The sequence below is a fragment of the Papilio xuthus genome, unplaced genomic scaffold (genome assembly GCF_000836235.2).
Source record: "Papilio xuthus unplaced genomic scaffold, Pxut_1.1 DF828780.1, whole genome shotgun sequence".
Lineage (NCBI taxonomy): Eukaryota > Metazoa > Arthropoda > Insecta > Lepidoptera > Papilionidae > Papilio > Papilio xuthus.
Window position 1 is genome coordinate 1451341 of NW_013529869.1, and position 12893 is coordinate 1464233.

General features: G+C 31.2%; 1 protein-coding gene across 1 annotated transcript in view; it reads right to left on the minus strand.

Annotated features, from left to right (window-relative positions):
* Nucleotides 1–11480, minus strand: part of LOC106128207 (guanylate cyclase 32E) — a 34483-nt gene extending 23003 nt beyond the window's left edge. The window contains exons 1-3 of the mRNA XM_013326499.1: nt 11276–11480; nt 1929–2064; nt 1590–1705 (exon numbers count right to left, since the gene is read on the minus strand). Coding sequence (XP_013181953.1) covers nt 1590–1705; nt 1929–2064; nt 11276–11323 — 300 coding nt within the window. The 5' untranslated portion in view covers nt 11324–11480. The remainder of the gene's footprint in view (nt 1–1589; nt 1706–1928; nt 2065–11275) is intronic.
* Nucleotides 11481–12893: the final 1413 nt, after the last annotated feature.

Consider the following 12893-nt stretch of genomic DNA (forward strand, 5'->3'; position numbering starts at 1 on the left):
TTTTTTTTATAAAATCTTGTTAAGACACCAGTTAACAAATTCAAAATTAATGTGTTTATCGTGACAACATTTTAATTGACAAGACGGAAATCGTGCGAGTGACAAAGTAAACGTTGGTTTCAACTGCAGAAATTTTTCATACGAAAATATATTGTCGTTTCACTCTTTCTCTTTAAGAAAACTGAGATAGTAATATTTTTTACAAACATTTCAAAAGTGGGAACTTACTGTATAATAACATAAAGAAACGTTTAAAATGATCCAGTTACTTAAATTAAAATCCCCTGCAACAATAATTATAAGTGTAATTAAGAGAAATTATACCTTAATAAATAAAAAAATACAACGAAATTAAAGTTATTGCATGTTGATTTATGTTATTTATGACTTAATCGTTAGTTTTCTTATGTGTTAATGTCATTTAATTTCATTCATTCATTGAGTCATGTAATCTTAATGTTATATCTTTATTGTTCTAATTTATGTATTATATTACGTATTCATTTAAGTAATCTTTTTTGGTTTTGGAACGTTACATAACATGTTTTTATGCCGAATTTAATATTTTATGTCACCGATTTTATATTATAGTTCCTACTAGTTTTATGTAATTTAGATTCCAACGAATAATCCGATTATTCAGTGTCTTTACAAAGTATAAAGAAAGAAAAAGAAAGAAAGAATGTTTTAAGCTCGTGCTTAATGATTAGAATATTTTTAATACGAAAATAAAAGACGGATTTTAGGTTTTCTACTAAGCAATTAATATTTTTAGGTATTGGGTTTTTTAATTTTAATATATTTAGATATTTCTTAATTAAAATTTCAATATAAAAATTCTAATAACTTTGCACTGGCAGAGACAGCATTCGATATTGAAAGATAAATGAGGAAAAGTTTTAAATTTAAGCGAAAATCCAAACTTGTGCTGAAGTCGCCAGATGTACGAACTCCGCGGTTTCCGTTGTCGTCTTCAAAGTTTTATGCATATTATTATGTATATAACAAAGAGAATGAGAAGCACAAAAACATTGAAAAAATAAACATAAAATAGCTGAACGAATAACAATTGATCTTCAGTTATATTTCATACAAATTATTATACGAGATAAAGATTGAAATAAACGTGTATAGGCTTCATTTGGCGTTGACGTCAAATGTCCAAACTATTTGGAAGAGTTATTGGTACACTAAATGTTGATCTATTGGCCATAAAATATACACTTAGTTACGAAACTACCAATTAATACCCTTGGACGCAGCATATTGTTCATGTAAATGAAGAAACTAAACTATTAGTGAACTATAAATGTAAAAAATAGTGTTAAAAACTTAAATGCAATAAAATAATATTTAGAAGCATTTATCATGTTGAATCTGAATAGCCTTTTAAAATGAAGAAAAATTTACTTTATCCATAACGTAGATCAGCCATTTTACTGATAGTATAATATTAAGGAGACTGCAAAGATGTGAAAAGAAGAAAAAGACTATAACTCTTTGTTCAATTTGCAGTCTTTGGTTTTTTCTGTTTTGAAATTGACTTCAATGATTAAGTGTATGAAAACAAAAGATTATCAAATACCCACCTGTTTTATAGAAACTTCTTCTTGACCGTAAGTCTCAGCGACGATGAATTCCAAAGAATGTCCCATCGGTCCGAGTAATTTCTCGTTCACTTCGTCGACAGCCATGGAAATTGCCCCTAACAAAAAATAAACTGAGTTAATTAGATGAAAGTGTGCAATTATTTGTTTAGTAATTTTGCAAATTGCTTTTGTTAGGACTTAAATAATGTAGAAATTTTTGGATCGTAATGAAGGTAGGCAAAACATAAAGTAACGCTTTGTAATGTATTAGTAAAATACAGACGAATTAATAACCTCCTTCTTTTTGAAGTCGGCTAAAACGATGAAATTATCTTTTACCTGATATGACTCGTCCTGGTCTTTCATAAGTAAAGTCGCCTGGACGTCTCTGAGAGCCGGTCAGATATCCCAATGTGAATATCTCTCCTCGGGAATTATCGAACGATGTTATTAATATATACCAACACCAGTGCCACTGAAACAACACAAAATTTTTCTATAAAATTCGGAATCATCCTGATGAAGGGCCCCTGATGGCCTCGAAACTAGTCGGTGCCGCCACCGGACGAATATACGTGAGTGTTTAGCCGTTTGTATATCAGTTTAGTAGTCTCACGAATGTTTGAATAATTTAATATTCGGAATGTCAATTTTTTTGATGACGCGACGATAGTCAAATGAAGATTATACTCACTACATTTATTTATTTGTTAATTACAATGAATTAATTTAACTTTTTAAAATTAATAATTCGTTCAGATTAATTTTATAATTTACAATCTTTTGTCGCTGCCGTTAAAAGTTATTATCCAGTTAGTGTTTTACCCCACAGATCGAAGCGAACATGTGTGACCAACATTTTTCCGATATTGGCTCCTCGTAAAGCAAAGTTAAGTGTGCGAATTACGAACAAGCAAATGTTATAAGTTACAATATTTTTTTATTTACTTTAACTTCCTGCTGTGACACTTAGTTTTGATTTATGTATCAAAGCTCTTAAGCAAAAGCAATACTGCCAACGTATAATAAACATCAGAATATCATATTATATACTTTTATTTTATAGGTAAAGTTAGCAGCTGAGATTACACACACAAATCTATCGGCTGTTAGAGTTGTAAAAGCTTTTTCATTTTCTTGGACATTATCTGTCGTATATCAACAACATACAGGAAACTTACATCGAAATATAATGTGATACGATGAATCTGTTATTTATATTTTCATTTTATTTCTTTATGCATTTTTGTATTTTTGATCAATTACTGGCCGGTGTGTCAGAATTTTTTTTATTGGCCCATATCCTAAAGACTCTTTAGAAGCCAAAAAGTAAAAATTTTCTTACTCATCTCAAAATGACGAAATCCTTTTAAAATATTATAGACAGCCTTGTCAAGGTATGTATGGTCGTGATGAATGCCATATCAGTAGGAGCGATGCCTTACTTTTGTATTGTGAAACAATTTACATTCGGAATTGTTCAGATTTTTTATATATTACTAACATAAGAACTAATATTTAAATAATGCTTTTACTTAAGCGACTGACTCATAAAGGTATTTTATAGTTTAGGTTAGTATGTTTTTATGTATGCGGGTTTGTATGTTTATGAGTACCGTTGTGGTTGCTTAGAAGCGACTGAACCGATATTAATGATTGGGATATCATTCGATTTGCATGTTTTTATTTTACTTCATTTATTTATTCCAACTCTCTTTACAATTTTATTTTATCTAAACCATATTAGATATGTATGTATGTGATTATGTAACGAACATACTGCCCGATAATTTGTATCAAGTATTGGCCTTTAAGCCGTTGGTATGGAGAGAGCCGAAACTCGTTTTAGAGCGACAGGTTCACAAGTGTACGCGTGAGGCCGACACAATAAATTGTTGTGTATTGTGTAACATAAGCATCGCATATCGACATTGTTTTGTAAACTTTAACCCTAGAACTCCACTTCAGAGACACATACCGAATAGAGATCTATATGAATTAAACCAAGTGTCATTGCAGTTGAAAACCACAGCGAGAACAACAAAAACTATTAAACTGTATTTAAATTAAAAGGTTAAACTCGTTTCTTAAAATTTAATGTTATGTAATCATTTTTTTTTTACATCATAAGGTGGCAAACGAGCGAGCGGCCACCTGAAATTGCATATGCGTTGCCTACCTTTAATCGACGGAGGAGAGGAACACAGAAAGAAAACATCTTTCTTTTCCATGCATCTCATCCGGAAAGTCCACTTTCACTTTCCATCTTTCAATCAATGAGGACTAAATTAGACTATCGGGACGCACACTCATCAGACGAAACGTGAAATTGTTTCCACTTTACGCCTGTCTTCTGTGTGGTCGTGGTATTTCACCGGGCGAGCCAGGCCAATTCGTGCGAAGATGTTAAAGCGGGCTCTACCACTAAATCTTGACAATAGCCCAATTTAGATCATTATATTTACCATATTACAACAAAAACATCACAACTCAGACTTGTAACCCAGAGTGCTAGGAAAAGATTAGGGATATCCATTTAGCTCAGTCCTGGCCCACGTCTCTTCTCTTCCACACTCGTACATCAACGCACACACACTCGATATTAAAAAATAACTTATATTATCTCTACGTCTATAGTTGTAAATTTTAATTAGAATTGACTGACGTCACTATGAGTGGTTTGATGGTTACCAACCGAGACTCTTACTAATCCCTTAAATGACTGTGAGTTAGTTTAGACTAGTAAACATTCTAGTTTAATCAGATTGCTATTTTTTTTTGGATTATACTAATGTGTAACTCTTTATCGTCTGCACTTCATTATCTTTGGATAGATAGAGACAGATATAATCTTCGTATTTATTATAATGTTAGAATTAAATGAAATGCTTGTGTCGTGAGCCGTCACTAGATGGGAGTGAGCTTTGTTCACAATAATGTTAAAAATAGCTCCCGAGATATATTTATATGACTATGACCGGGTTAAAACAACTCCTGTAATTAGGCTCTCGTGTTTGCATGTAATTTGTCAAATAAAAAAAATTCAGCGAACGATGAGTGATATCCACCGAATCGATATGGTTGATGTGAAAAAACACTACGATACTATAAAAAATAAGAAATAGCCATCGGAACTTTTAAACTGAGTGCTAATTGTAACAAAAATCTCTTTCCTAAATTTCAAAACTATTTAAAAGTTATCTTTTATAAGTTGAAGTTATTTAATTAAAACAAAGGTTATTACTTAAAATGAAACTTTGCACATTAAAAAAGTACTTGGAATCCTTTTTCTTTGCCGTGACATTTAACACTCGCAAAGTTTTCCTTGAAATATCTTTTACTTAACGCTGCTCTTACGTTGTTTTACTATCCCGTGAGAAAAGTGTGCCACACAAACATAAAGAAATTATAATAATATTAAATATTTGTCAACTTATATTAATAACATAGTAATTATTAAGACAAATAACTGTTTAGTGACCTGTGCTACAAAAAAGAAGTAAATATTTTGTACTGATTTTTTTATTATTGTTTTCTCTAAAAAGGTTTATTTCGTTGTGAGGTGGACAAAAGCCAAGTGCGCAACATGAGTAGCTTTAAACAATGGAACAGCGTTGTGCTTAGTATTAGAATCCTAAAGAAAGATATTGGAGGAATGCTTTCCTGAACAGTCTGCGTTCACCGCGACTTAACTAATTAATAGTCCGTTTCGATATCCTTTTAGGATGAAAGCACAGTTTTAGGATCAAAATAATATAACTATATGTAACTAATGGAGAAACCAATAGCTAATAATTATAAGAAAAGTTATTACCGGTGTGCTCTAGGCAGCTTTTAATTACCAATAGCAGTTAAAACATTCGTTTAGTATAACGTTTGACTTTAACAACTGCTTGTTGATTGATTTATAACTACAACTATTTTTCATTTCAGATTTTATAATTACTAAATGAATGTCTTTGGGCTAAAATAGTTTTAACTAAAGATGCAATTGTAGCGTCTTGTGATATAGTGTTCTATTAAAGTATGTAGCTAATTCACTTTTTTTTTATGAAATGAAATGTCAATGTATATAAAAACATCAAAAGAAACGGAGAAGTTGTATAGATGTCTCTAAATAAATTGCAGTTTAAACATAATATCTAGGGCGTGAACTCTCAATATAAACAACTTAAAGCTGTATTTAAATATAGCTGGGTTCAAATGTTATGAATATTTCAAATATTTTGTTAAAATATGTTTCAAGATGACTCTGTTCTATTTTTTGCATAAATATATATTTTTATAGTATATAGCATAATTGAATATTAATTTTATATTCTCTTTTTCATTATAGTGCTAGAAAGTAACATAAACTATCGCATTATGTATGATTTTTTTTTATTTGTAGTATTTCGGATTCACAGACGTAAAATTTGTTGGAAAAAAGTTTTTTCTAGGAAAAGTAAATAAAGGTTTATTTCTCTTTGTCCGTAAAGGATCTTGGCATATAATACGAGATTCTTACCTGGCGTATGGAAATCAGACGTTTATGTAATTCGATATCACATTGGTTGAACTAAGGAATATTTTCTCTTTACACGCGAATAACCAGGATGTGTGCGCCGTATCTCTAACGGAACGGTTTTTATGCGAGCACTTGATAACGCAATTTGACACCGCAAAGCGCAAATGCAAAAATGTTTTGTGCTCCACAGGCTTACGTTTATGAATGAATTTATGATCATTGAACTTTGTAACCATAGGTTCTATTTTGTAGTAGAATTTTACGAACTTGCATGCAATTTTATTAACTTAAAAGGTTGTATGTCTTCAAGCTCTTGAAGCTTTATATGACCACTAGCCCGCGCTCCGACCGCGTGGAATTGCAAAAAGGGATAGTATAATTAGTTGCCTTTGTGTTCTTTCAGACTATGTTCTATATGTGTGCCCAATTTCATCGAGATCCATGAAGCCGTTCAGGAGATACCTTCAAACAAACATCCATCCATCCAGACATTCGAATTTGTAATAGTGAAATAGATAACAATCATTAGTTTTAAAAGACATAAGACGTCAGTGATAATACTAGACTGGATACTAAATATGGAGTTAATACATCGGATGAGTTACTTACATTACCCATCCTTAGCATTTAAAATTCCCTTGTGTTTTTTTTCTTGTTTATGGGTAATAAAAACTTTTTTTAAGTGTTATGTTATCTACTTATGCTAATTTATCGTACCGTAGTTAGCTTCTGATGTAATACTAATCGAAGTGGTCGATAACAATTTGTGCGACAGATAGTGCAACGGCATAGAGCGACATTGACACACTTGTCGCGTCTCTACGTCACTACCTCGCCGCGCTGACACCCGCTTTGGAATTCTTAACGCCTCTAATAAACATACAATTGTACTACATTCCCTTTGCCCTTCATCCTTTTTATCATCTTAAGGTAAATGTTGACTACGATTAGGTTGAGATAGCTTGTGTTATCTAGTCCGTTTAACATAATTGGTGTGGAGATATGAATCTCTGTTTTTTCCACAGAGTAGGCTAATTAAGTAAAAAATTGATAGTATACGCTTTGTAAAGAATCTCTTGAAGATTCAGATTGTTAGTCCGTTATTAACTTCTTGTAAAGTACTTAACTTTCAATGTATACCCTTGCTGTTGTATAAAAAACGTTTCTTGAACTACTTGATCACGTTTTTTTACTTATTAAATCATCAAAAAAAATTTAGTTTTTGTAACCGCAATGACACGAACAATTACATGTTTTGCGTTAATTTAAGGGAAAAACCTTAGTCAATTGAAAGGTTCATTTTAAGTTACTTAGGTAAAGAAAGGTTTTAAATCATATTTTAGTTTTTTAACTTGCGTGTTAAAATCAAAAGATCTAATGATTAATTTAATTCTAAACAAAGTATTACTTTACTAAAAAAAGAAAGAATAAATTTTAAAGCAGCACATGGCAACATCGTTGTGAAAACTTTTTTTGTAAATTAGTATTCAGACGGTAACCCGCCCGTATATTACGGAAGGCTTGAACCCGCATCATTAAGCGACGATGAGTGATCCGCAGGCGCCCGCGCAACCTTCCCGCCACGAAGCCTCATTACATACTAATGTCGGTTTATAGACATTGCTATTTGACAGTGATTCAGTGATATAATTCGTGAGAAAGCAAAACCGCTCAGACCAATGCCGGTCTGTAGTGATCTGTTACTGTTAAAGCATGAACTTCGGCAAATCCTAAAATATACCGACTAGTAAAGGTCATAATCAGAAAAAATATTTGAGACTTATTTATTTCGAGGATTTACAACTATGCACTTCGTAAATCCTAAGATTTAAAAAAAAAAAATTATTATTTTTTTACAATTTATAAAAAAATAACATAAGACGACCTTTAATAAAAATATTATTTACCGAGTATTTGCATTAAGTCTTAAGATTGACCAAGTGTATGTTCGAAATAAACAAAGATGACATAAATCTTTCGACTTTTACCATTACTAGTTGGTAACGACAACAATTTACCGGAGTTTATACTTTTACAGTAACATATCTGTTTGCTATTTTAATCTAATTGTAAGGTTAATTATCATGCAGGATAGTCGTAGTGGACATAGCTGTATAATTTCATCACAGACATCGGCCGTACAATCTATGTCACGATTTGAAAACTAGTTGGTTTTTATGATTATGCTCAAATACTCAAAGTAAAAAATATAAACTAGCTGTCGTCCGCGACTCCGTCCGGGCTTAAGTAAAAAAAAAACATTACTTAGAAGCCTATGTGTTCTTTCTGACTATGTTTTATACCATGCGAAATTTCAGCGAGAGTCATGCAACCGCTCTGGAGGTACCTTCTCACAAACATATATCAATCCATTCAAAGATTCGCCTTTATAATATTAGTAAGAAGTACAATGGTTGACTAGATCTGTATGGCAATATTTTTTGACATACAATAACTTCGTTAATCAAAGAAGATATTAGTAACATATGCAATCATATAATATCTGTTACCTTCAATAAATCGTGAGATTCAATCGAGGGCACGAGCGATGGTCAAGTACCAACCTTTGCCCGTGATAACAATAAAACACCATTTTAATAGGAAATTATACTATTGTAACTACAATGTCAAAAAGTTCCATAGAATGTTTATATCTACCTTTTATTTATAACTCTTATGGTATATTTCTCCCGGTTGTACTATCTTACTATAAATGAGAAGGTTTAGATGAATGTTTGTTAGAAGGTATGTCCAGAATGGTTGCTTGAATCTCACTGAAATTTGAAAACCACTGGTCTAGAAGAACACATATACTACTGAGTAGTTTTTTATTTCGGCGCGGACGTAGTCGCGTGCGACAGCTAGTATGCAATTCAAAGAACTGGTAATTTGTTATCAAGATACCAGCATTAACTGTCTGGCTTGCCTTACGATTCTATTTTATGCAAACGTTAATTTAAGAACTTAAAAAGTAAGGACTTATTTTAATTCTTCAAGGTCAGCAAAAAATAAATATAAAGCGGCATTAAAAACTTGTACAAATATAACTTATATTTTTTAGAATATTGTTATAAACTTTTGAATACTACATAAGGAGATAGGAGAGTGTTGGGTTGCCGGGACACATGGGTACTCCTCACGACTCCTAATAGAAACAGAGATTTTTATCTGCTTTGGTATTCATTACATTTATATCCTTCGTTTTAATTAATTAGCTTCCGTAATCACAATGAATACATTAAAAACGGGAAAATTATTTTATGGTTACTTATTAGTCGTAAACACCTGTTTCTTATATATGTCTCTACCAGGAAAGTACCAAGATCACATAAATGGCGGAAGCTAGCATCATTTACGATTATATAGTAGATGGCAAAAAATTCAACAGTTGGTACAAACAACTATGCACCAGGTACTTAAAAGATCGAAAACATATTTATTTTATTTTTTCACCGTGTAAATGTCATATTACGATTATTTTGACAAATTTCAATTACGGCTTGTCAGTAACTAATTATTAACAACCATAATTGGAGTTTTTTTTTATTCAATAATTAAAATTTATGAAAATACCGTACCTAAAGGGTTAACATTAATTAATTTAAACGTAAACACTGCAAAGAGTTTTCTTGCATTTTAATTAGTAAATGATGCATTTATTAAAAACTCTTACTGCGGCCGTTTCCAAGGCAGCGGATTGCGTGATAAATCATACTTCTTTAAAACTATTTCCTACAGAAACATTAAAACGATTTACGAGATCGACTTCCTTTCTTTCTAGCCTTTTTATTAATCAGAAGGGATTAATTAGTCTTTTTAATTATTATTTACGGCTAAGCGAAGGACTGAAACTGTTAAAAGAAAGAACTTATAAGATTGTAATATTGTAAAAATAAGATGTAAGTTAACGAACAAATCGAGGTTTGCAGAGAGAAGCCGAGATTCCTAAAACTCTCTACAAGGCCTTAAAGTCATAAAACGCCTGCAATAGTTGGTCCAGTCTAATTAGCGCCGTAATTTTTGTCAGCTGGAAGAAAAATTAGTTTGAAAAACCATTGGCGCACTTACATAGCACATCCTGATTGAATTCCCTAATAAAAAGCACGTAGATCCATCCTACGTTTTGTTTGCGAGGAGGGAATCTAACAGGATTCAGGGTCTTTTAGCTATTTTTCAGTACAGTCAGTACAGTCTTCTTAGAAGAATCCGCGGATTTTCTATAATTACAAATATTTATGACGATCAAAAGGTTTTAAAGATATCAATGATTTTATGAAAATTATTTATGAGCTAATTTAGTTTAAGTACCCATTTAATTATACTTATTTCTAATTAAATACATTTATTGTATGTGAACGAATCAATGTGTCAACATAGATAATGTCTAGAAGCGACATCTTATTAACATTTCAATTGTCTAATCAGTTTAGGGTTATTGTTAAAATATTTATAAAGGTTATCAAATATTTTATTCGCTTTATCATTTAATACTAGAACACTTTGATTTGATTCATTTCGCATAGATAAATCAATATATTTATTAAAAATATATTAATTTGGCAAGAGCTCTTCCTAAATTATAACGGATGTGAATTTTTTAAACATTCAAATACAATTTATTAACGATTATGATGTACTAAATATAAAATTTAAACCTACGCCGTAAAAATACACTTCTTAAGAAAAAATCTGTGCACTCTATCAAAAAAAACTTTCATTGTACGTGGCCCTCGCTTCTTGGATTATCGTAGAAGTAACTATTTGGACGCTTTAAGTTTGAGCATAAGTTCTTTTAGTAAAATTTGGGTTAAGTTTTGAGGATAGTTTGGTAACGTTCTGTTCCTTTATATTTTGTTTAAAAATGTTAATATTTTGTTGTTGTTCAGCCCTGACCCACTATCATGGCATTACCGTAATAACACGTAATCAATGGAATTATGTCGTTACACTACTCAGAGAGAGATAGAGCTGAACAAAATAAATACACTTTTTTGTGTTGAAGTAAATTTCTTTTAAACGACTTTTTATTTAGATTTCGAAGAGCAAAATAAGATTTGTAAAATATTTATCGATATATTTGCTGTTTGTCTTGTACAGAATACAAGTAATATCCTAATTTATTACGGTGATAAAGCGAAACAACAATTTTAAAATAACACAATTGTTATTCACAACTCACCATTGCCCATGTGAATATTTTCACCATTTTCAATTTTTTTATCAACATTCAACACAACATAACTTCAATTTAATATGCACATTACTAGTAACTTGTCTATTTTTATTAACTGATGATAGAATAGGTTTGGTTAGAAAGTGATCATTTTCCCGCCATTGTGCAAAGTTTCGCGCGCGGCTCCGTGCGTTTTGTGCACGTCTCTCGTCCTCCGTTGACGCTTGTATACTGCCGATGCCGATTTTCTTGTCAGCTAGTCACCAAAATGTAGACTAGCTTTTTGCTTTTCTTACCGCATATATTTAATACTAAAATATAATTATATATACGTTTAGTGACATACTAGTTAGGGAATTTTAAAAAAGTATTCAAAAAAAGTTCTATCGATTTCATAATTTAAACATTTTCTTCGAAAATGATAATTTCATTTCAAGCAAGTTTCCTAGTACTGTTAGGAATAGAGTTAATTAACTTTATAGCGACCCTACCAATTTTTTTTAAGTTCATATTATATATTACATGTTATATTATTTCTATGTGTCCTTCTCGTATTTCAAAATTGATATTCAACATTTTAATTTATTCAGAATGTAAAACTTCTCTAGAATTGTCTCAAGTTTATTTACCAGTTGGCATATTTCCAAGTTTTGATAGAAAATTTCTTCATTGGTTGAATCGTGAATTTTGCCTTCTTTAGCCCATTTGAATATTATAAGAAAAGTAAACGCAACATATTTTTGATATTCATAGTAAAATTCTGACGACTAAATTGTTTCAAAATTAGTTTTGTAGTGCACAATAAAAGACGTATTTCTGTGAAAATAGAAAATTGGAAATACCGTAAGTTCTAACATATTATTTGTTCACTATTTCCCGATTATTTAATAAGAATACTAGGTAGCAGGGAATTAAAGTATTGTGCAATTATATTATTTACTACTTTCTCTACTATATTTAACTATATTATATTAAGTTGACAAAGAAAATTGTGACCGGTTGCATGACTAGCTTGTAATATAATTTACGATTAATTTTTTTCTAAGCAAATAAATTTTAAAATCCTTCAATGTTTTCAATTTTGAATGTTTTCGAAGTTGGAGGCATTCAAGTGGCGGCATGAATGGATACGTAGCATGGTCTGCGTGCGGTCAAGGCAAACCTGCTTAATGTATCAACTTCAAAATGTGTCTGCTCATATGTAATGCATCAATAGTTAACGTATTTATATGATCTAACAATCATGTAGAGTGAATACTAACGATTTAGAAATATTTCATGTCATTATCACATACAGGTTTAAATAAAAGTCATTTGCTTATTTTACTACACTATTCACACTACGGCCATTAATTTTGTAAAAACACTATCTTATTAATATTATAAATGCGAATGTTTAGATGGATGGATGGATGTCTGTTTGAAGTTATCTCCGGAACGGCTTAACGGATCACGATGATTTTGGCATCGATGTAGAACATGTCTGGAAGAAGACAGGCTACTTATGAGTTATTTTTTAATTCCGCGGACGCTATTGCCGACGCCAGCTTATATTAAATAAATGTAATTTACATTGCACTTAAGTCACTGGCTTCGTACAATCATATGAAATAACATCTCTTAC